Source organism: Carettochelys insculpta, chromosome 7, assembly GCF_033958435.1.
Source record: "Carettochelys insculpta isolate YL-2023 chromosome 7, ASM3395843v1, whole genome shotgun sequence".
NCBI classification, from domain to species: domain Eukaryota; kingdom Metazoa; phylum Chordata; order Testudines; family Carettochelyidae; genus Carettochelys; species Carettochelys insculpta.
Genome location: NC_134143.1, coordinates 42,531,954 through 42,555,357, shown reverse-complemented (window position 1 = coordinate 42,555,357; position 23,404 = coordinate 42,531,954). Strand labels below are relative to the sequence as shown.

General features: G+C 40.4%; 1 protein-coding gene across 1 annotated transcript in view; it reads left to right on the top strand.

Moving 5' to 3' along the window:
* The window catches only part of KIF11 (kinesin family member 11), a 31,833-nt gene extending 8,662 nt beyond the window's left edge, over window positions 1-23,171 (top strand). Inside the window, exons 3-23 of the mRNA XM_074999558.1 lie at window positions 440-572; window positions 723-820; window positions 900-978; window positions 1,378-1,563; window positions 1,649-1,773; window positions 3,250-3,340; window positions 6,174-6,416; window positions 6,583-6,678; window positions 7,282-7,370; window positions 8,689-8,785; window positions 10,487-10,666; window positions 11,837-12,044; window positions 12,409-12,581; window positions 13,067-13,189; window positions 14,623-14,781; window positions 15,235-15,374; window positions 16,780-17,059; window positions 18,654-18,876; window positions 19,122-19,276; window positions 21,076-21,192; window positions 22,925-23,171. Coding sequence (XP_074855659.1) covers window positions 440-572; window positions 723-820; window positions 900-978; window positions 1,378-1,563; window positions 1,649-1,773; window positions 3,250-3,340; window positions 6,174-6,416; window positions 6,583-6,678; window positions 7,282-7,370; window positions 8,689-8,785; window positions 10,487-10,666; window positions 11,837-12,044; window positions 12,409-12,581; window positions 13,067-13,189; window positions 14,623-14,781; window positions 15,235-15,374; window positions 16,780-17,059; window positions 18,654-18,876; window positions 19,122-19,276; window positions 21,076-21,192; window positions 22,925-23,050 — 3,121 coding nt within the window. The 3' untranslated portion in view covers window positions 23,051-23,171. The remainder of the gene's footprint in view (window positions 1-439; window positions 573-722; window positions 821-899; window positions 979-1,377; window positions 1,564-1,648; window positions 1,774-3,249; window positions 3,341-6,173; window positions 6,417-6,582; window positions 6,679-7,281; window positions 7,371-8,688; window positions 8,786-10,486; window positions 10,667-11,836; window positions 12,045-12,408; window positions 12,582-13,066; window positions 13,190-14,622; window positions 14,782-15,234; window positions 15,375-16,779; window positions 17,060-18,653; window positions 18,877-19,121; window positions 19,277-21,075; window positions 21,193-22,924) is intronic.
* Window positions 23,172-23,404: the final 233 nt, after the last annotated feature.

Genomic DNA, 23,404 nt, shown 5'->3' with positions numbered 1-23,404 from the left:
ATTGCCGACTAGAGGTATTGCTAGGGACCTGTGGTGGATCATGCCACATTAAGGTTTTCTTAGCAATATGTTTACATAAGAATTATGCAGTTTATTTAACCCTTAGTGAAATATAATTTGGTATATTGTTAGACAAACTGACAAATCTAAATAAAACTGTATTTTTTAGGTCAAATTCATTATTGTGCATGTCTCTCCTGTGTTCTAGATGCAATAAACTTGTTGAAAATGCATGCACAAATAAAATCGCTGTGAACATGCCAAATAGTCATAAAGTACAAGTAGTGCTTTGAAGGTAAATTGAGGAAACTTGCCCTAGACTAAGCAAGTTCATTTTGTTGTTTTTTACTGCACAAATACTATGCTGCTTTTGGATTTTTAAACCAAAACAACCACCACTACTTGATCAAACCTGATTCATGATGTGTTTGTCTTTTAGGCCTTTTAACATGTCAGAGCGCAAAGCAAACTGCCATGCTGTTGTAGAGTGTGACTATGCAAGAAAGGAGGTTAGCGTCCGTACTGGAGGAGTAACAGATAAGACAGCAAGGAAGACTTACACATTTGATATGGTAACTGTTCTTTGAGTTATTAATTTCTAGATAGTTGCTAGAAAAATTTTCCATCTAAATAGTCAGTTGCAGAATGGCGCTATGCGCTGACTTCAAGTGGTGAAGCACATCAGAGTGTAACCAAATGTAGCCCTGACTTTGCCTCAACAGGTCTTTGGAGCTCAAGCAAAGCAAATTGAAGTGTACCGGAACGTTGTCTGTCCTATTTTGGATGAAGTTATTATGGGATACAACTGTACTGTGTTTGCGTAAGTGCCCCAAACTACTTTCTTAACATGTAACTACAGTTTTAACTATACACTTTTAATTTTCAAATTTGCCACACAGCTATGGCCAAACTGGTACAGGAAAAACCTTCACAATGGAAGGGGAGAGATCGCCTAATGAAGAATATACGTGGGAAGAGGTAAATCTGACTTCTTATTTAAAGCTTTTTAGCTGACTTGTAATTCAGTTTTAGTACACTGCAGAAGGCAAGCTGCAACTAATGAAAACTTGGTTGGAATAGGTTCCTTGCAGGTACTCTAAAGCTCTCATTTCAAAATCACTTACCGTAACATGGAGTTTACAGATGAATTGCTTTCTAAAAATTATGACTATTCTCTTAGATAACACTGATTTTGGGTCAAACCTGTCTACATGCTCTGAAAATTATCCTGTAGAAGATGGTTTATTCGTATCGGGCTCTCGTATTGAAAACAACTTACATTGCTTTCTCTAACCTATTTTTTTCTTTATTCCCACTGTCCCTTTGGTCTTCTTTTGACACTGGAATTTAATAAATGCATATGTACTTGAATTATAGGATCCACTAGCTGGTATAATCCCCCGTACACTGCATCAAATATTTGAAAAACTCTCAGACAACGGTACAGAATTTTCTGTGAAAGTCTCCCTGTTGGAAATCTACAATGAGGAGCTTTTTGATCTTTTGAATCCCTCTCCTGATGTAGGGGAGAGACTACAAATGTTTGATGACCCTCGTAACAAGGTACAGATCTGAATTCAAAAACTCAAGTGCAACTCTTTTAAAGATCTTTCTTTAGCCATTTCAATGTAAAACCTTGTCTCGACAGAGGGGTGTAATTATCAAAGGATTGGAAGAAATAACTGTTCACAACAAGGATGAAGTGTATCATATTTTGGAAAGAGGAGCAGCAAAAAGAACAACTGCAGCTACTTACATGAATGCATATTCAAGGTACAAAATTTTCCTCTTATAAGATGTTGCATTTTTGGTGTAACAAACCAGGCATGCCCAAGTCAGATGTTGAAATTAAACTGATCGCTGCTTGAGATTGCTCTCCATATTAGTTTACATGTTGAAGATTTTGACTCTGTTCTGGCTTTCAGTCATGCTTCTGTTGTCCTGCAGGATGCGGAGAGTGCAGCCCAACATAAGCACAGCCAGAAGCAGTCTGCCTTTGGAAGACAAAGGCAGGCAAAACGAATGGGGTCATATACCTAGAAACAGTTGGTTTTTGAGGAGGACTTCTAGTCTGGACCTTACTTATTCATGAGTTCCAGTCAACATAAGCACCAGAATGCTATCAGACCTCTGCCAAGATGCACATATTCTGCAGTATGCTTTTTAGAATAACAACACTTACTAGTAACTGAAGTACTAAGTTTAGCTTTTGGAACTTTGTGACAAATGGCTGGAAAGGCGAACAAAAAGCCTGATTAGTAGGAACGTATGAGTGAAAGGTGTTGTGGTACATACTAATACAAACTGAAACAAGTTTCTTCTGCAACATAGACCTGGTTGATATAGTTATGTTGGTCAGGGGCATGAAAAATGCATACCCCTGACTTAGCTATTCTGACTTAACTCTCTGTGTAGACTAAACTGTGTTGACAGAATGATTCAGTTAATGTAGCTACCATCATTTGGAGAGGTGGAGTTTCTGCATCAACTGGGGGGAAACCTTGTCCACCTATATCAATTGCTTCTATGTTGTGGGGTTATGCCGATATAACCTGACTCTGATTTTCCTACCTGAACTCTTGAAAACTTGCTGTTTGGGAAATAAGGATGTGATATAATTTGAGTTTCGGTGCTTTGCCTATGCTGAATAATGTGTAGTCATGCCACTTCCTGCTGTGGTCCTGTCATATCTTACAAAGCAGTCAGGGGTGAGTTGGGTAAGAACATCATTCCTCAGAAGTCTCCCACCCAGGTGCTGCAGGATGCACTATCTGTGATCTGCAGATGTTCTCCATTGTCTGAGCCGATAATGGTCTAATGTAATAGCAAGTTAGGGGCAGCAGAGATGTCATTTTCCAAGAGGTACAAGATATTTTGATCTCGTTTGGCTTCTACTACTCTGTAAGTGTGTCCAGTCAGCTTTATTGCTTTTATGTCTTCATAAACTTTTTTCCTGGAACCTAAACATTTGGGCTGATTTTTTCAGATACTATGAGCCTTTCTATGTTAATATATTAAGGCCTTTCAGTGGATCTCATTTGTAAAGCACTTATTTAGAAGTGTGCTTAGGAAAATAAGATGTACTAGAAAAGTGACTGACTATAAAAATCAGTGGGCCAACCTGATTCCTGGGGTACAAGTTCACCAAATTCAGTTGCACTTCATAAGTGACTTGTCTTGCAAAAATATTTTATTTATATATTTTATTTATTTATTGGGATGTCTGTCTTAAACTGACTTATTTTGCAGTCGTTCACACTCTGTGTTTTCAGTCACCATACACATGAAAGAAACTACAATAGATGGAGAAGAGCTTGTTAAAATTGGGAAACTAAATTTGGTAAGTATCTGAATTAAACTCCATAGTTCTTAAGAACCTGACCTTTCTAGAATAACAATCTAGGGGGAAAATAGTTTTTTTCCTCACTGTCTCAATTGAAGAGCTGACACTAATTCTTAGGAGAGACACTTAAGCTACATCTGCAATATAATACTATTAAAATTTTTATCTGTTAAAAGCGTGGAAAAAAACACACTCCTTGACCAACAAGTTTTAATGAGAGAGTGCCAGTGTGGACAGAGCTTTGTTGACAGGAGATAATCTATCAACAAAGCTATGACCCCTCATTGAGGGTAGTTTTCTTTTGCCATCAGGAGAGCTCTCTTCTGCCAGCAAAAAGCAGCTACGCTGCATACATTACAGTTGCATGGATGTAGTACAAGTTGAACCTCTCTCATCTGGCATCCTTGGGACCTGACTGGTGTCAAACAGGAGAATTTGCCGAACCACAGGAGGTCAGCAGTGTTTAGCAGCATTACCAATACTTTGACTGCTTATTGGGCTCTTAGAAGACATTTGGGGTAAATTAGAGCTAAATTAACAGTACATAACACTGAGAGACAGAACTGGTGACTGTAAAACTTTGAGACCACAGAAGACTTGGCTGCACTCATGATGAGTGGTCATCTGTTTAATTAAAATCATGGCAGAATATAGATGTCCGGCCCACTCTCGTCTGGCAACTAGAGAGGTTCAACCTGTAGTATAGTTGTGCCACTGCAAGGTATGAGGTCCTAGATATAGCTTTACAGCCTTCTAGTTTAACTCTAGGTTTAAAAAAATGTGGCTCTATGCTGGTAGACTATGCATTTTGCATAAATAAGTGGGGGGAGTGATGTGGTTAGTATATGTCTGCATGTAGCTATACTAAAATCAGTTTTATTTTGAGTGCTATTTTGACTGAAAATCTCTCAGCTTTTATCTTGGACTAATATTCCAGGAAGTGCCAGGAGAAATAATTGTGTCCAGCAGAGGTCTAAAAATAGAAAGCAATCTGTAGTCTGGGAACAGGGTTTCTGCCCTACAGTGGGATGGTAGGGCTAGAGCAGTGGTTCCCAAACTTTGGCATCACGCTGCATCTTTTGATTTGTGAGAAGCCCTCCCGCCTCTTCTTTACCATCTTCCAGCCCTGCCTTTTAACAAAAAAATCAATTTGTAATTTAAGATAAACATAAAACATTGATATAAAGATGTTATTGTAAATTAAAAATAACCACAAATAGATTTTCTGGGCCCCTTGAAGGTGCCTGGTGCAGCCCCCACTGGCCAGCTACCTGAGCCCCATGTCAGCTGCCAGAACTGACCATGCTAGCCATCCACCTGCCTGAGTCCTGTGCTGCTAGAGCCAGCTGCCCAAGCCTGCACTGCCCCAAGGCTAGCCAGCCAACCAGCCACCCACCTGCCTGGCTGCCTGAGCCCTGCACTACTGGGACCAGCTGCCAGCCCAAGCCACCTGAACTCTGCGGTGCCAGGGCCAGCTGTCAAAGGACCGTGAGTCCCACAAGTCAGCTGGCCGCCCGAGCCCCTCCCATCCCACAAAGCCAGGCACCACCAGTCACCCATTCTTACCCTATCCCCCTCACCCAAGCCAGACACCCCTAGTCCCCCATCTAACCCCATTCCCTTCCTCCCCCCATAACGCACACTCACTCATCTTTGCAAGAGGCAGCTAGCTCCATGTGGGTCTTTGCCAGCCATTTTTTCTAGCGGCTGCACCATGTCACCCACGTAAAATGGCAGGGGCTGAGAGCTGGAAGCAAAGGCTGGTTCTGTCTTCAGGTGTGGAGAATGATGGCGGGTGCTGGGTCACCTCGTGCCTCCTTTTGGAATTTCTTCACGCCCCCCATTTTGGGAAGCCATGGGCTAGAGGGCTCTAAAAGAGACGACTGTTGCCTGTAAGGGAGGGGTTTGGAGTGAGACAATTTAAAGGGTTGGCCCTCCCAGCAGGTTGGAATCCTGGAATACTCCCTCTTTTTCCCTTAGCAGCCTCTCCCATCAGCTCACAAGTGTAAGCTCTATGAGGAGAGGCAGTGGCAAAGAGAGGGGAGCTGAAGGGAAGGGTCTCTGCTTTAGTTTCTTGGGGAGACGATGGAGCTGAAGCCCTGATTTCAGGAAGGCACCTTCCACAGGGCTGAAACCCCAAGTTCTGGCAGCTTATGCCCCAGCTCTCAAACTTCTGAAGATTGCCTTGTGACTTGGACAGCACCAGATGGGGTTGCATGAGCCATGCTACAGATTGAGGTGTATTTCATACAATATATTAAACAAAAAACAAGAGGATACCTGATGAAATTTACAGGAAGCAGGTTTAATACAAACAAGAGGAGCCTTTTTTTATTTTTGTACAATGCAAGACTAACCTGTGACATTCGTTGCCATGGGATGTTGTGGTTGCCAAAAATGTCACTGGGTTTATGAATTATCCATATCTTTTTTTTTTTTTTTTTGGAGGATAATTTCTTTCAAAGGCTATTAGCCAAGATAATCAGGGACACAGCCCCATACTTGGGGCAATACAAAACCTCTGACTACCGGGAGTGGATGATGTGTATCATGCCATAACTGCCCTGTTCTGTTCACTCACCTTGAAGCCTTGGCATAGGCCGCTGTAGAAGGATGAACCATCGGTGTGATCCAGTTATGGCAGTTCATAAGTTTCTATGAAGCCATAGGGGAAAATATAGAATAGACCCCCCCCTAAGACAGGTTGTATGCATGGTGGCATATTGACATTCTGGGAATCATTCTTTATCCCCAGTTTTACAATATGGGAGTTGCCTGCCTTTTGCACACTCATGGCAGTAAATTACGGATTTTTCCTCCCTCCTTTCAGGTTGATCTTGCAGGAAGCGAAAACATTGGTCGTTCTGGAGCAGTTGACAAAAGAGCTCGTGAAGCTGGAAATATCAATCAGTCTCTGCTTACTCTGGGAAGAGTCATTACTGCTCTTGTAGAAAGAGCCCCACATATTCCATACAGGGAATCTAAACTCACTAGAATCCTGCAGGATTCTCTTGGCGGACGTACAAAAACATCTATAATTGCCACAGTTTCTCCTGCATCTGTAAATCTTGAGGTAAAGACCTGACCCTGCCTCCCTTTGTGCAAGCTGATAGAAATCCTGTATTGTCATTTGTGGGATCTTTATTCTAGCAATTGGAAATCACACACAAGTTCAGATAAAGTAATGAAAGTATACATCGTCATCTAGAAATCATGCCTGTCTTTCTGCTTTTATTCAGGAAACTCTGAGCACTCTCGAGTATGCACATAGGGCCAAAAATATCATGAATAAACCTGAAGTTAACCAAAAGCTGACAAAAAAAGCTCTCATTAAGGTAACTTGGCATTATGCTTTCAAAAATTGAGGGGTAGTTAAATTTATTTGTCAAATTGTTGAGAATTAGCAATGTTACCATTTTATCTTGCATGGGCACCAAGCTGGGAACTGCTTTTATAGTTATAGCTTTTTGATGGGGAAATCTGCTCACGAGGAGGCTTAAGACCATTCAACTATCACAACTGAAATCTAGCAAAGTATTCAAACAGTAAGTGCCTCAGTTCAGATACAAGCATTCTACTCATACAATGAATCAGTTCTTAATTTCTGACAAATAACACAGCATGGGAGACAAAACTGACTCTTAGGCTGTGTCTATACTAGCCCCCGATATTTGAAGGGGACATGGTAATCCACCTGAGCAGGGAATAATAATGAAGTGCTGCGATGAGTATGCAGCACCTTATTAGGCTAATTCTCTCCATGGCAACTTTGAAGTGCCGGCATGCCATGTAGCCACAGGCACTTCGAAATACCCACGCAAATTTGAAGTGCCCTTACTCCCAAAAATTCTTAGCGGGTCACTGTTATGCTGTAACACTAAATCAAAGCAGAAAATTAATTTCAGTCTTCAGGCTTTTACAGATCACTTTTGTTACAGGAATATACTGAGGAGATTGAACGCCTGAAACGAGATCTTGCTGCTGCAAGAGAGAAAAATGGAATCTACATTTCTGCTGAAAATTATGAGTAAGTCTTTGATTTTTTTCAAAAACGTCTAAAAACTTGGTGTCAGGCATGGCAGGTACATCCTCAAATGTAATATGTTTTATAAGAGCATTTGTATCCATAAGAATTGCAATGTCAGTCTCTAAACCAGTGGTCCCCAAACTTTTCAGAGTTCTACAACCCCTACACCTCTGGCTGTGCACACTGGGGCCAGGAGGGAGGGCCTGAAGCTCAAAGAGCAGGGTGCCAAGGCTTAGCCTGGGACTGGAAAGACGGCTAAAGCTGGGGATACGAGCTGAGCCACCGCCAGACCACAGTGGGAGGCCAGCAGCTGGGTCCATAACTATGTGTGGTTGCACTTGCAGCCCTACCCTTCAGCCATGGGCCAGGAATAGAGGTGTGGCCGGGCTGGGGGCAGTTGCTTCCACCCCATCCCAAGTGGTTGCTGGCCTAAGCCCTCGAACATTCTTCTACACTTGCCTAGAGGAACATGCCAAAGTTTGGAGACCTTCTCTAAACTCTTACGTGCCTCAATGTTAGTTGGTGCATTGGTCAACAAATAATGCATCTAAAGGAAGAAACAAAAGGTTCTTCATTAACACCATAGGCTACGTCTACACTAGGGGAGAGCTTCAAAATGGCCGTGCTAATGCTCAAATTGGAGAATGCTAATGAGGTGCCGAAATGAATATTCAGTGCCTCATTAGCATGCTGGCAGCTGTGGCACTTCGAAAGGAATAAGGGGATTTTGACATTTGTGAGGTCCTTTCAGAAAGGACCCCTGTGTAGACAAGCCACTCGCAAGCAAAATGCGGCACTTCGGAAGTGCCGTGGCCAGCAGCATGTTAATAAGGCGCTGAATATTCATTTCAGCACCTTGGTGGTATCTCTGATTTGGCCATTAGCACGGCCATTTCGAAGTTTTCCCCTAGTGTAGACATAACCATGGTGCCTAAAACAAACAGGCATCAGTCCTTGTTGCATATGAATAAATAATACTGATTACTGATGTATTAGCAGGAGCAACAAGACATGAAGTAATTCTTAGGCCTCAAATTGCATCTAGTTCTGGGCACCGTATTTCAGGAAAGTTGTGAACAAATTTGGAGAAAGTTGAGATAAGATCAAAAAAATTATTAAAGGTCTAGCAAATACCCCCTCTGGTGATATTGGATGGTCTTAATATTTAGCCTTGCCATTAATGCTGAGGACTAGACTTCCAGACCAACAGTTTTATAATTCTATAGTTTATATGGAAATTAGCATCAAAAGTACTGTTCAAATAGCCACATACCATTAGGTAATTGTTAAATCAGTTGTGTCATACTTATTACTTTAGTGCTCTGACTGGAAAAGTGACTGTTCAAGAAGAACAAATTGCGGAGTATATTGAGAAAATTAGTGCCATGGAGGAAGAAGTGAAAAGAGTAAGTGAAGTCTTTTAACAATACTCAGTCTGCAAAGAATAACTACTTTTGTTGATGACTGGGAGATTTGAGGATTGGATCAAAGAAAGGAGCTTGATGTGGGGGTACTTCTAGAAACTCTAAAGAGATCACTGTGAGTTGACATGTAATATTGGCAGTCCTGGGGGTGGGAAATGATTACAGAAGCAGATGCATGGTGTTTCTGAAACGAAATTGACTTGCAGCTGCTGAACGAAATTGACATTCTTGTCAGTTTTGCTGCAGCTTGAGGGGCTCTTAGGGTTACCCAGTAGCATATATCCTGGCAGCCTATCCCAGGACCTCCGGGCTACAAAACAAGGAGTCAGGAGCCTGAAAGTCCTTAGAAACCCAGTCAAGTCAGATTTCTGTTGTGGAACTAGAAGCCCTGACAAGATGAGACTTACCTAGTGCAGTGGAGCCTGATAGCCTTGGTGAGTTTGACAGGAACCAGACAAGTTTCTGAAGGAAAACCTGTCTAACAGGGTTCTGTTGGACCTTTGTCTGACATTCAACAAAAGTTTGTCAACCCATTTCAGTTTTGCAATACATTTTGGTTCCAATAAGCTGGAATTTTCTGACCAACTCTATACAAAGTATGCTTTTATGCCAGTGGTATTTTAGAGAGCTTAGTTTAGTGAAGCTGAAGCTAAACTTCAAATCTAATAAATAACTATTTGAAAGGGAAACCCAATGCTGAACTCCTTACTAAGTGTGGCTTTTCACTCTAACATGTAAAAGCATTATGCAGTTTTATGCTTGGTCCTTAAGCTTGCCTTATCTTAAAATTATTCTCATGATCTTTCACCAAAAATTCTAGACTCAAATTCTTTTTCTCAGTGGAATGGCATCTATTTACAGTGTATGTATAAGAAAAGGTGACTTTTCATTGTACATATGCAATATGCTAAATCTGAGAATAAGAAACATTACTCTCCAAGATTTGGAACTACAAAGCTATCAAATGCTGATGTAACAAATCTTGCTTTTAGGTAAGTCAAATATTAATCAAATATATGTTCCTCCTTAGACAGTAAACTCTCTGACATTCTATCATCCTGAAGTCTCAATAACTGGCATTTTAACCATAAGTAAATTTTAGTTCTATTTTCCATGAGTACAAAATAGTGAAAGTAAATACAAATAAATACAGGAAATACAGTAAAAGTTTACAGTGTACAGTACTGTTGGTAAGTAAAGTACTTTGCATACACTTTTTGTTTGTTTGTTAATATCTGATCTTGTTTTTCTTTTGTGCCATGCATTGCTAAGTGTATATCTCCGTTATCCAGCATATTTAACTATCTGGCAACCTCCCAATCCCAGGGCTGCCAGATACGAAAGAGTTTACTGTATTTGGTTAAGCTGCCTTTCATAGGAGAACCTTAAGTGGATATTAGAATTCTACAGAATTTTTCCTTGTGATCAATTATATTTTTCTGTTATGAAGAAGTGTCTCATATTTGTTTTGAAACATATTCACGCTTAGTCTACAAGATCTCAAATATCAAGCATACTGCTTAGAACTGAGATTACATTTGTAATTTGGCATATGTCACAATGTTGGGGGAGAAGATATTCTTCCTAACAAATATATTATTTGGAAGTGTAATTAAGTTGAAGTTTGGGTTTCTGAAAAGTAGTATCTCATTAACTGATTGCATTATTTCAACTGCACTTTAGGTCATGGAGCTCTTTGTGGCTAATAAAGATGAACTTGAACAGTGCAAAACAGATCTACAGATCAGGGCAAGAGAACTGGCAGACACTCAGAAAAACTTGGAAGAAACCAAGATTTATCTTATGGAGGAGGAGTATGTGGCTTCAGCTTTGGAGAGCACCGAAGAAAAGCTTCATGGCACGGCTAGCAAGGTTATTGCATTTCTGCTAACTAACTGGAAGTGTAACATCCCACGTTCTATAAGCAATTCTATCGATATATAATTAATATTTAAGGGAATGACTTGTAATTTACTGTATTAATACAGTAATTGCAAGTTCATCTGGACCAGACTCACCCCATGGTGATGGTGAGAGGGCATCACTTGAGCTACAAATTTGTGACTGACTGCTTAGCTCTTCACTAACCACAGCATGCTGCCTTCCTCAAAGCATCCTGCCCAGCAGGCTTTGAGTTTCCAATCTGCGTGTGAAGCTTCCAGGGTTCAGTGAATGAGCAAATGCTTATCCTACATGGTAACTTAAAGGATGACCTTCAGTCCTAAAGGTGATAAACTGTCCCATCAAATTTATGGGAGAGAACTAGCATGAAAATATTTCATAGAGGAGGTTTACAGTAAAGTCATATAATCTGTTGTACTAACTAAGTAAACTGCACACCAAACAGTATTACATGCCACTATTACACTTTGGGGCACATCGATAACTTCATTCTTAGTACTACTCTTAATTCTTACAGCCTTTCTTCCTGCTGTGGAAAACTTACTTTTTTGTCAAACTGGTAAATATTGTATCTATATTTACATGACATAACCCTTGTTTTCTGATGTTCCTGTTGAGCTCTCTCTTGTAACAAATGTGGATGGCTTATTTGCATTGGTAGGCAAACTACATTGTTCACTTCTGTATTATGCACAATAGTAATGAGAAACGACTTAAATGTCAGTGTTCTAGTGAAGCATGTAGTAACTACACAGTCTTTCTGTAATACTTCAGAAAAAGCATGCCAGCATGCTCCTTCAGTTCCTGTTCTTGGGACCATGGTTGCTGGGATGTTAAAGCCTTGGTGTGTCTATTCTTGGAGTTGGTCAAAGTAAACAGTTTGTGTGCAACTTTCTGAATGCCTGAGCTCCTTTTTGTAGTTTATACAAGGATAAAGAAATTAACTGCAAGGGTACAGTAAATGTATTAATGTAAACTGTTGGCTTCCCTTCTCTAGGGACATAACTCCTACCTTAAACCATATGGCTAAGTTTTCATCTTAAGTCAAATGGAGATTATAGTGGACAATTCAGTTATATTTTGAGGCTGACAGTGATTTATCTGGAGATTACAAAGGAAATTTTTTCTTTTTAATTTTAGTTGCTTAGTACGGTTGAAGAAACAACAAAAGATGTGTCTGGTCTCCATGCAAAACTAGATCGTAAAAAAGTAGTTGATCAACACAATGCTGAGGCCCAGCAGAGATTTGCAGGACTAATGAATGCTCTGTTTAGCAAAATACAAGATTCTGTTAATGAGAACAGTTTGAAACAGCAACTGATGCTAGAATCTTACATTAATTTACTTGGTAAGTGTAACACGTTTGTATCCATCTATTTCTGACAGCTCACATGAACGATATGCAACAGAAATACCAAAGACTTTCCTAAAATTTATATGGCATGACACAAGGACCAGGCTTTACCTAAAATATTTGTCATACTAATGACAATCCAAATTGGATACTCATACCCATACATTAAAGGCAATGCTCAAACATCCGCTTCAGTTTGCGGTCTTGTAGGCAACCCTTATGACACGTGAGAGGCACGGTTTCTGGCCTGAGGCAAATTGTTCTTGTCCTCGTATCACATTATTAGCATATCCTCAAATGAACTGCTACCTTGTATCATAGGACTGTTGGGAGAACTCCTTTTGTTTACCTGTTGCAGGTGAACTTCTGTCTGCCAGCTCTTCAGCCGCTAATGTTATTGCATCAGTCGTATCGTCATCTTTTGGCTCTGTTGTGGACATGCTGTCTGCTGAAACTTGTTGGCTTTCTGAAAAAATACTAGAACAGGAGAATCTGTCAGTAAAAAATAAAGCTGAGTTGAAGAGATTGATGGTTAGTTAATCTACATGCTCTTGAATTATTTTGGTAATTTCCTACTTTGCAAGTGCCTCCATAAACTTAGTTTAGTCAATTAATAAAAATAACTTTGAATTCCATACCTCCTAAGTCCTCAACTGCACAGTTACCGCATCCCTGGGGCTTGAAGTAAAATGAGAGGGGCACTCACACCTGGGCCATTGTTTCAAGCTTTTTGGAAGTAGGTTGGTAATGGGGTTTATGTTCTGTTCACATGTTCAAGGCTATCTCCCCAAACAGAAGGTCTACGAATGCGTGGGGTTTTATTTCCCTTATGATTGTTGAGATTCAAATGCATAATTCTTCAGCAAGGCAGATTCTGGAGCAAATTTTGCAATTGCAGAATATACAGGGGCTTGCATATATCCAGATGAGTCTGAATAATCTCTTGCAGACTTGAATTGAAGACTTGTCTGGTAGTTTGATTTATTTATTTATTCCCCCCACCCCTTTCTTTCCAGGAAGATCATAAGTGTGGAATGAAAAGAGCATTAAATAGTCTGGTGCCTGTGGTAGAATTTGTACTGGGAGTAAACTACCAGTTTCAGAATAACATCAAGACATGTTCAGCTCTGGCTGAAAAGGTAAATGCACAAATATGTCACATTCATTTCTCCTTGGACTTCCCTTGCTGTGTATTTCTAATTCACTTAGCTTACTGAAGACTTTTGCAGTGGCTCTTCCCAGGGTTCTCATCTTAGTCTCTGCCTCTACTCTGGCCTTGTCCAGCTGCATACTTTGCCCCGTGTGTTCATCAGTTATCCAGCTGCTAAATCTGCTTTTCCATTAGTGACCTCTTCCTTTTGCGCTTATGTGGGAATACATTAGCACACATCTCAGCTGTCCAGTTGTGAAAATCTGGCTCCCCAAGCTTTTGGATAAAAGAAAACACTGCTTAAACCTCTCCTCTTACAGGTTTGTTTTGCGTGCAGTTTATCCAAAATGCTCTTCTGTGTTCTGATCACATCTCCCATCTGGAGTGTGTATACTGGCTTGCTATCTTCCTCAGTGTGTAGTTTATTTTCTATACAGTAAACCGTCAAAATCCTGCTCCCCCTGGGCCTGGCTCGACCCTGACCCTGTGTGGCCACGGGGTGGGTAGGTGTGTGTCCGTCCGTCCCATGACCCCACCCCACTGCCAGGCTTAACTGTCCCCAACTGGGTCCCCCCAGTCCCAGGACATACCTTTTGAAAAGGAGCTCCAGTACTCCTGCTGCTTCCCCAGCTGTAGAATGGTTCTTCTATGAGGGGAAAACGCGCCCCCCCGCCTCCCAACTTATGCGAAATTTGAGTTGTGCAAGGGTCCGTGGGAACACAACCCTAACGTAACTTGAGGGACTACTGTATTTGAAGTATTCTAGTGCATTTTACTTTTGTCCTGCCCGAGCATCTCCCCTTTTATTCTCATTCTACCACGTTCGGTTTTATATCTTCTCTTGCACTTAGAACAGCCTCTTGTCTAATATACCAGCCTCCCTTCTTTAACTTCAAAATACAGGTTGAACCTCGCTAGTCCAACACTCTTGTCCAGCAACATCAATAATCTGGAATAGTTTTATTAGTTAGATGACCACTTACCATGGGTGTGGCCAAGTTTCCCATGGTCCCATCCAGTTTGTTTACAGCCACCAGTCTTGGCTCTCAGTGTTTTGTGCTGTTGTTTAGCTGTAGTTTACCCCTAAATGTCTGCTAATAGCCCAGTAAGCCATGGAAGTGTTGATCATGCTGCTAGACAATGTTGACCTCCCATGATTTGACAAATTCTCTTGTTTGGCACTGGTCAGGTCCCGAGGGGCTCCAGAAGTTCAACTTGTACAGCAAAACTACCTGTAATAAGTGCCATATCTTGGTCCACCCTATTTTGCTTGGCCTGTAAACTCTTTGGACGGGAGGAGGTAGAGAGAGAATGTAAAAGCAATGTGTGGTCATAGTGCTAGGTTTATGAAAACTTCCACTGTAATTTCCCTAATTCACGTTGTCCTCATCATACCTTAATGTAATTTATTTCCCTCTAAAGATGGAAGGACATAAAGAAGAAACAAGCACCTTCTTTACAAATCACTGTTTAGCCCTGAATAAATTACAGGAAGATATATCCAGTGTTCTGGCTCATCTTCAGGATGACTGTGAGAGATTGAAGGAAGAAGCAGAGGTGGCAAAGCTGGCATTTACAGAGGTATCTCCTTTTTCTTAGAACAAGAAGCATTAAATAAGCATTTTACATAGTGGTTTTCACCTGGCTTGACTTAATTTCATTGTCATACTTGCTTCATGAGGCAGGCTAGGACCATAGTTCCCATTCATTTAATTTGCTTGTCCTATTTCAGCCTCAAGGGTGGTGCTGCTTATAGCTTTGTGGGAGAGGTAAAATTTAGCATGCCTGCTCCTGGAGTGGCCTATAGCTGCTGCTAAACTGCTACTCACAACTTGCTCCAAAATCTAAGTGAATCCATTGTTTACGTATTTCCTGAGCATGACTGGTGGTTGTGGCTTTGAAATGTAGCTATACTTGTTGGTGCATTATACACACTACCTTCCATAAGGAGTCTACTCAATTAATTTTGAAATTGCTGACAGCTTTGCAGTTAATTCTCCTGTCAGGTGTATAACCCTGCATTTTTCCTGATAGGGCACAACTCAACTCATGGCGTCTCTTCAAAGCCAGCTGAATAAGTTGGTTCAGAAAACCCAGCAGAATTTAACTGGCCTATCTAAAAAGGGTGGAGACTTGAAGACCAGTATTGCTTTTGTCCAAGAAAATGCCTGTCTGTAAGAAATTTGTTTTGTGCATACTTACTTTATCTTACATAGATGCCATGTATTTATTTAAATTAGAGTGCAGTAAGCTCTTTTGGACAAGTCCTACCTGTTAGAGGAGGGTCTTGTCACAAAACTCAGATCCTGGTTGAAATTTTTCCAGCATATGAGGCTGCGTCTACACTTACAAAAAACTTCGAAATGGCCATGCTAATGGCCAAATCGAAGAATACTAGCAAGGTGCTGAAATGCATATTCAGTGCCTCATCAGCATGCTGCCAGTCATGGCACTTCAGTTGCTGCGTTTCGCTCCCACATGGCTTGGCTACACGGGGGTCCTTTTCAAAAGGACCCCCACCAACGTCGAAATCCCCTTATTGCTATGAGCTCATAGCAATAAGGGCATTTTGATGTTGGTGGGGTCCTTTGGAAAAGAACCCCGGGTAGACGAGCTGCGCAGGGGCAAAATGCGGTAATTTCAAAGTGCTGTGACCGGCAGCATGTTAACGAGGCGCTGAATATACATGTCAGTGCCTCATTAGTATTCTTCGATCTGACCATTAGCATGGCCATTTCGGAGTTTTTTGTAGATGTAGACACAGCCTTGAGGGTATGTGCACCTAATTTCTGATCAAATTTGAGGGTCTTATAGATCCTGCTACCAAGAAGTTTTATTATTTCAGGAACCATACATCTGTTGAGTGGTCAACAAATATAATTGGGTATGTCTCCATTGAGTATAATGAAGGCTAGATTACTGCTGCATACTTACACTAAGTTCTGTGGGAATATTAACTGACTACTAATATAAGCTAATCTGTCATTTGAGAAATGGGTTCATTGACAGAATGAACATCAGAGTCTGGGATTTCCAGAAGTGACTTTAGGGACCCAACTTGAAATGCTTGGAGGTCTGATTTTCCAAGGGTGGGTGCTTGGTACTTTCTTAAAATTGAGATCCTTGTAAGGTTTATCAAGTGGACAATCACTTTTGAAAGTCTTGGCCAAAATTCCCATAATAACTAGATGTAAATGTAATAGACTGTTAGAGAAAAATTACTGTATAAATATCTTGAACAGACAGCATTTCAGGGACCTCTTATAACAGGATTGGATCTGACTTGTAAGTTGATCCTCTCTCAACTGGTCCTGGATCATAGAGTCCCAGCTGCAGGAGGACTAATGGCCATGGGACCAGGTACCTGGCCGGGGCCAGAAATGACCTCTCCTGGTCCAGCAAACGCCCTCATTTGGGATCTGTCGGGTCCCAAGGGTGCTGAACCAGGGAAGTAAGTCCAACCTGTGCTTTAAAATTAATTGTCACTGCTGCTGTTGTCAAATCATATTAAACAGATGATGTTTTAAAAATCAGCATTTCCAGATTTTCTGTTCTAATATTATAAATTTGTTCATACAGGCAAACTACAGACCTAGTCAACTGTACAACTTCCCAGCACAACAAAAACATTGCCTCTTTGGATAACTTCTCACAAGAGATCAGGCAGCTATACAGAGAAGACAAAAAGTTGCTGGAGGAGTCCACTGAACATTGTGAACAGCTTTGCAGAAGTCTCACCACACTGTGTCAAGAGACAGATGAATGGGTTGAATCTGCAAATACGAAGATTGACTGCATTACTGACCAACAGATACCTTACTTTAGCAGTGAGCTGGAACGGCTTCAGTGTTTACAGAAGGTAACTGATAACTTCCAACTCTAATGAGAAGCTCTTAGTGGAGAGGATCAGAAAGTAGAATGTGTGTGGATACAAATCCAAAGTACTGCCTATATCATTCTCCCACGGCTATGCTACAGGCCTCATAAGAATAGAGGTTGGCTTGCCTCTCTGTTCCTATGACATCATGTACCCAATCTTGTGTTATGTGATATTAACCATCAGTTCATAAATTTGTCAAATGTCAAAATCCTTTTAGGTTTAGAGAAGTAATCTAAGGCTGTAGATAACTTCTTACAGAATATCATCTTTTTGTGGCAGATAGCACCAGCTGGTGAAGTAATACAGGAGCTGGTGTTGAATCATATCACTAAGGACCACAATTTGATTAAAATCAGTACCCATGGCAGAATAATAATCAAAATTAGTTAGTGCAGACATACAGCTTTAGAAAAGGGATATCTTCATGTGGCCTTTAAGTCAAAAGTGAAAAAAATGAACTTTAGTCTGCTGTGGTATAGAATAAACACATGCCTTTCTGCTTCTCCTTTAATCATGGCAAGAAAACCAATGTAGTTAGATGGCAAAGCAGAAGAGATTTCTGAGCCAAACAGGCATTTTTAGGAATTGGAAATTCAATTAAAGTGGAAGCTAGTAAGGCAAGGTGAGAGTAAAGAACACAGTTGGAATTTGAAATGCAAATAGCATAAAAATCTGGTCCATAGTCATGGTCTATAGGCTGGTGTGAAACTTTTGGACACATCCTGTGAAAACTTACATGCATCCCTATGTCTACAGTAGATAGCTCAGTGGGAAGTTTTGTACAGTGATCAAATATAGAATATGGCTTTCAGGTATAGCTTACTTTTTAATTAGGTTCAGAATCAATCTGGGGCAGGAAAATGTGCCACAGCTATTTGGCCTTTATTTTTCTTCCTTTCTTGTCCTTGTATCATGCTCCACACCACCGCTTCCCTATGACAATTCTTCCATCCAAGGATTTCACTCCCAATCCTTTTCCATACCTTTCCTAAAATAAATAATGAACTGACTTAATTCTGATGTTTAAATTGTCACTTGACTTCAGAGTTAAAATCCCCATGAATAAATTCATAACTAAATGTTGCAGGCTGTCTGAAGACCCAGGAAGAATATACTATATCTGTTCACACCAGCTGCACATCTGGAAGAATTTCTTTGCAGCCTTAAGGATTAACAGTGCTTCCTAAAATGTAAACTTATTCCTAGCCCCTTTCAAATGCTTTATATTGGAATTGTCCAGTAACAATTATTTTGCACCTTACTTGGAGGCATTTAGTGTTCTTTCGTATTGGAGACTTGATCATGAATCTGAAAAACCAGTGTTCTGATCCAGCATGACAATATCTGTGTTTCATGACTACTCAATGGCATCTGTTCCCAATGGCTACTGCATACAATCCAAGAAACTGACTAGTCTAAATACTGCTTTTAAAATATAAATCAGCAAGACCAAACTCTTCTATATGAGGTCACATTTCAGCTTAATGACAACCTGAAATGTAACTTGTCCCACCAGTTAGGCAAGATGCTATGGCCTTAATTTTTTTTGTTAATTTGGTATTCTGTCTTTCAGAATGCAAAGGAAAGCTGTAATGCATCTGTTGCTGCAGTCACTGACCAGATTAACAGACAGAAAACTGCTGAAGAAAGATCACTGAACAGCCTCCTTAGCCAGATTGAAAATGCTAAGGAGACACTCCTGGAGCAGAAACTGATCCTCTGTGAGAAGGCACAGTGTGGATTGACTCAGGTTAATGTCTTCCTGCAGAAGGAACTAAAAGTGGATATCCCAACAGGTATTTACAGAGGAAGATGGGAAGGGGAATGATTTCATAGTAAGTTATTTGAGTACAGAATTCACAAGCTAAAACTAATGGGAACATAAGGTGATCGATAGTCTTGGATTTTTTTCAGTGAAGACAAGGATGTCTACAAAGAATGCTTCCTATATTTCATTTAACATGAAATCTGAGATTTAATTAAAATGAAAGCTTGGAAGAATTTAATAATTCCACTAACTTTTACATCAATTTCATTCAAGGGACAACTCCACAGAGAAAAGACTACTTATATCCAGTAACTCTTATGAGAACAGAACCTCGTGAATTGCTACTTGAGCAATTGAGACAGAAGCAACCAGAACTCATAACTACATTAAATAATGCAGCCAAGATGACAGAAGAGTCTGTAGATCAGGTAAATTTGAGATGGTATAAATACAAGGCTTTGTTTTTGAACTGCTTATTCAGGGGATATGAGATTTCATAGAATCATAGAAGAGTAGGACTGGAAAGGGACCTTGAGAGGCCATCAAGTCCAGCCCCCTGCCCTCATGGCAGGACCAAGCACTTTCTAGACCATCCCTGAAAGCCATCTATCTAACCTCTTCTTAAATATCTCCAGTGATGGAGATTTTACCACCTCCCTTGGCAATTTGTTCCAGTGTTTGATCACCCTGACAGTTAGGAACTTTTTCCTAATGTCCAACCTGAACCTCCCCTGCTGCAATTTAAGTCCATTGCCTCTTGTTCTAGCCTCGGAGGCAAGGAAGAACAAGCTCCCTCCCTCTGCCTTATGACACCCTTTTAGATACCTGAAAATTGCTATCATGTTCCCCCTCAATCTTCTCTTTTCCAAACTAAACAAGCCCAATTCTTTCAGCCTTTCTTCATAGGTCATGTTCTCTAGACCTTTGATCATTCTCGTTGCTCTCCTCTGGACCCTCTCCAATTTCTCCACATCCTTCCTGAACTGCGGTGCCCAGAACTGGACACAATACTCCAGCTGAGGCCTAACCAGCGCAGAGTAGAGCGGGAGAATGATTTCTCGTGTCTTGTTCACAACACACCTGTTAATGCATCCTAGAATCATGTTTGCTTTTTTTTTGCAACAGCATCACACTGTTAACTCATATTTAGCTTGTGGTCCACTATAACCCCTAGATCCCTTTCTGCTGTACTCATTCCTAGGCAGTCCTTTCCCATTCTGTATGTGTGACATTGATTGTTCCTTCCTAAGTGGAGCACTTTTCATTTGTCCTTATTAAACTTTGTCCTGTTTACCTCAGCCCATTTCTCCAGTTTATCCAGATCCTTTAGAATTATGACCCTATCCTCCAAAGCAGTTGCAACCCCTCCCAGCTTCGTATCATCTGCAAACTTAAGTGTACTTTCTATGTCAATATCTAAATTGTTAATGAAGATATTGAACAGAACCAGTCCTAAAACAGATCCCTGGGGAACCCCACTAGTTATACTTTTCCAGCAGGATTGAAAACCATGAATAACTACTCTCTGGGTCTGGTTATCCAGCCAGTTGTTCACCCACCTTATAGTAGCCCCATCTAAGTTGTATTTGCGTAGTTTATTGATAAGCATATTATGTGAGACAGTGTCAAATGCTTTACTAAAGTCTAGGTATACCATATCCACCGCTTCTGCCTTATCCACAAGGCTCGTTATTCTGTCAAAGAAAGCTATTAGATTGGTTTGACATGATCTGTTTTTAACAAAACCATGCTGGCTGTTCCCTGTCACTTTACCACCTTCCAAATGCTTGCAGATGATTTCTTTAATTATCTGCTTCATTATATTTCCTGGCACAGAAGTTAAGCTGACTGGCCTGTAGTTTCCCGGGTTATTCTTGTTCCCCTTTTTATAAATGGGTACTATATTTGCCCTTTTCCAGTCTTCTGGAATCTCTGGAATGCTTAATACGACCGTTTAAGGTGTTTCAGTTTAACCCTGTAAACATGAAGTTCTGGAAGCTTACATTTTGTATTCCACTACCTATTTACAATGTGAGTATCCATGCAAAGCTCAGAAAAGCACTGTATGGATATAACAAAATTTTAAAGGGGTCTCTTGCTTGACAATTCTTCATGTGAAGATCTATAATCTCAAGATTATGTGGCATATTTTAGGGAATTGATTAAACGATTGGCTAAATTCAGGGTGGATTTATATTCATGTAAATTGGAAACTTGTGTTTTTTAGGACTCATTGGAGGAAGATGAGGTGGTACAGGAATTTAATGAAAGTACTATCAGTGATAAATCTTCCATAGACACAAGTGTGTGCTGCCAAACAAATGGAGGTGTTCCCTTTTTCCAGGTAATTTCCACAGCTGATTGCAGACAGGTTTGGATTTTCCCAAGAAGTAGAGTGACCCTTTTATAATAGGGTCAGAAGAAGTTAAATAACATGCCTTTTAACAGCACTTGTGTAGTGGATTTGTGACCAGACTTAATCCTTCAGAATATAAATTTGAGACTATAAACATCTTGATTTATAGAAGCAGTCAATAAATTCCTCCCTCACATTGACTTTTTTCCTTCAGCAAACTGAGCTGAAAGTAAATTTTTAAAGTTGAAGCCAGCAAAAGGGAACATCAACCAATATATTTTAATATGAGATTGCTCAGTATTAAATTAAATGCAGAACATTTACCCTAATGCCTTTGCACCAGATTAGAAACCCCATCTCCACTGGGGAAGGGACTGATCATTGTTTTACTTTTTATTTTATGATGTTTAGCCTGTGGGAAGTCTGGAACACGAACACGAACACACACTGCGCTTCCTCCAAATCATGTGACCTTGTGCTAATGAGGAATGGGGAATTAGCATCCATACCTCATTAGCATATTTTGGGCCATTTATTAGCATGCCACTTTCAGAGAAAGTGGTATGTGTAGAAATGGCCTTTGTGTGTGGGTGCTCCTCCTGCTCTTTCAAAAGAGGGCCTGATTTTCTGAAAAGACTTGTTAGTGTAGAGGTGGCCTATGAGAAATAGTCTCCCTATCTGCTGCTGCCTGTTATGGCTAACTGCTGTGTTCTTGCTCCACAGCAGCCCCTGGTGTATGAACAGTATAGCTTCAGTTCTTCTAGCACAGTGATGTCAAAAAGCAATTCACTGGATCACCACATGCTATGCTGCTGCTGCCACTCCGCCTCCCCTCCCCTCAACCGCCCCGCAACCTCCCCCAGTCCCCTTGCAAACTGTTGGTGACTCACTAGAGCCACGCATCCTTGAGCTGCACTGCACTCTGCCTCCCAAGCCCTGAGTTGCTTAAGCCACCCAGCCACAAGCTGTCTCATGGCCCAAGTAAGCCACAGGAGGAGCTGCTTCCACACTGCCACCATTCTTGTCCCACTATGTGATGGGTTGTGTGCATGGAGGGTCAGAGGGCACTCCATGCCTGCAGGTCTAAGGAGCCGCTTCATCACATCGTGCTGTCCACTTCGTCAGATGTGGCAAGCAGGCAGGGTATTGGACACTGCGGCTCTAGCAAATTATTATCCTTTAAAAAAAAAAAAAAAAGTGGGGGGGTGGAATTATTTCTGTGTATACATAACAGTGAAGAATTCCCTCAGGAGTAACAGTCAATTTATCAGAAGCCTAAAAATTACACCTGAACTTGCAGACAAGAATCTGATTTAAATCTAACTTTGCAACCTTTAAGGCATTTCTCTTGGAATAGTAATTGCTGGTTTGCTTTCATTAACAATAAAAGTACACTTTATAAATTTGTCTCAGTTAAGGGTGTCCTCATTAACTGTGGCAAGAACGACCTTTGAAAGAAATCACTTGTAACAAATTAGTTGTTAGACATAGTCAGGAATTCCTAAAGGTGTCTTCTTTCTAGTTTTAAGGAGGAAAATGTTAACGTCTTAGGCTTTAAAGACTCCTGTGTCTTTTTTAAATTAAATTGTCCTGGAAACTTCTTTATATTTTGAGTATTATGTGCAGAATTGCACAACTCAGAAAATAGAGATTAATGTTGGATTCTTTAACATTGTATGTAAAATTGTCATACTAACTGGGAACATTTTAAACCCTGCAGCATAAAAAGAGTGTGAAAAAGGATAAAGAGAACAAATCTACAAGCATCTTGGAGAGGTCGAAGACGGACGATACAACAGAACAATTTCTTTCCAAGTCTAAACTTCCTTTAAAAGCACTGAACTAAGTTATTGAATGCAGAACATTGCATTTGTAAAACTTACCTCTGATCTTCTGCGCAGTCTGTTTTCCCAATCATTTTCAGGTGCTGTATATAGTGATACATTGTTACAAAATCAAATTTTCTAGGAAGTTGTCCTACTTTTTTGTCTAAATTGTTTTTATACACTGTAACTTAATTACATAGCATATGTTGTAATTTAGTTACATGGCATTTACAGACTTTTAAATCTTCAAATTATGGCTCTGTTAAATAAAGACTTTTAAAATCTAAAGTTTCTAATGCTAGTTAGCCTTTCTGTAGCAATTTTTCTAATAACTCAGATTTAAAACAGCATGAGCAGATAAGGACATGCTTTGT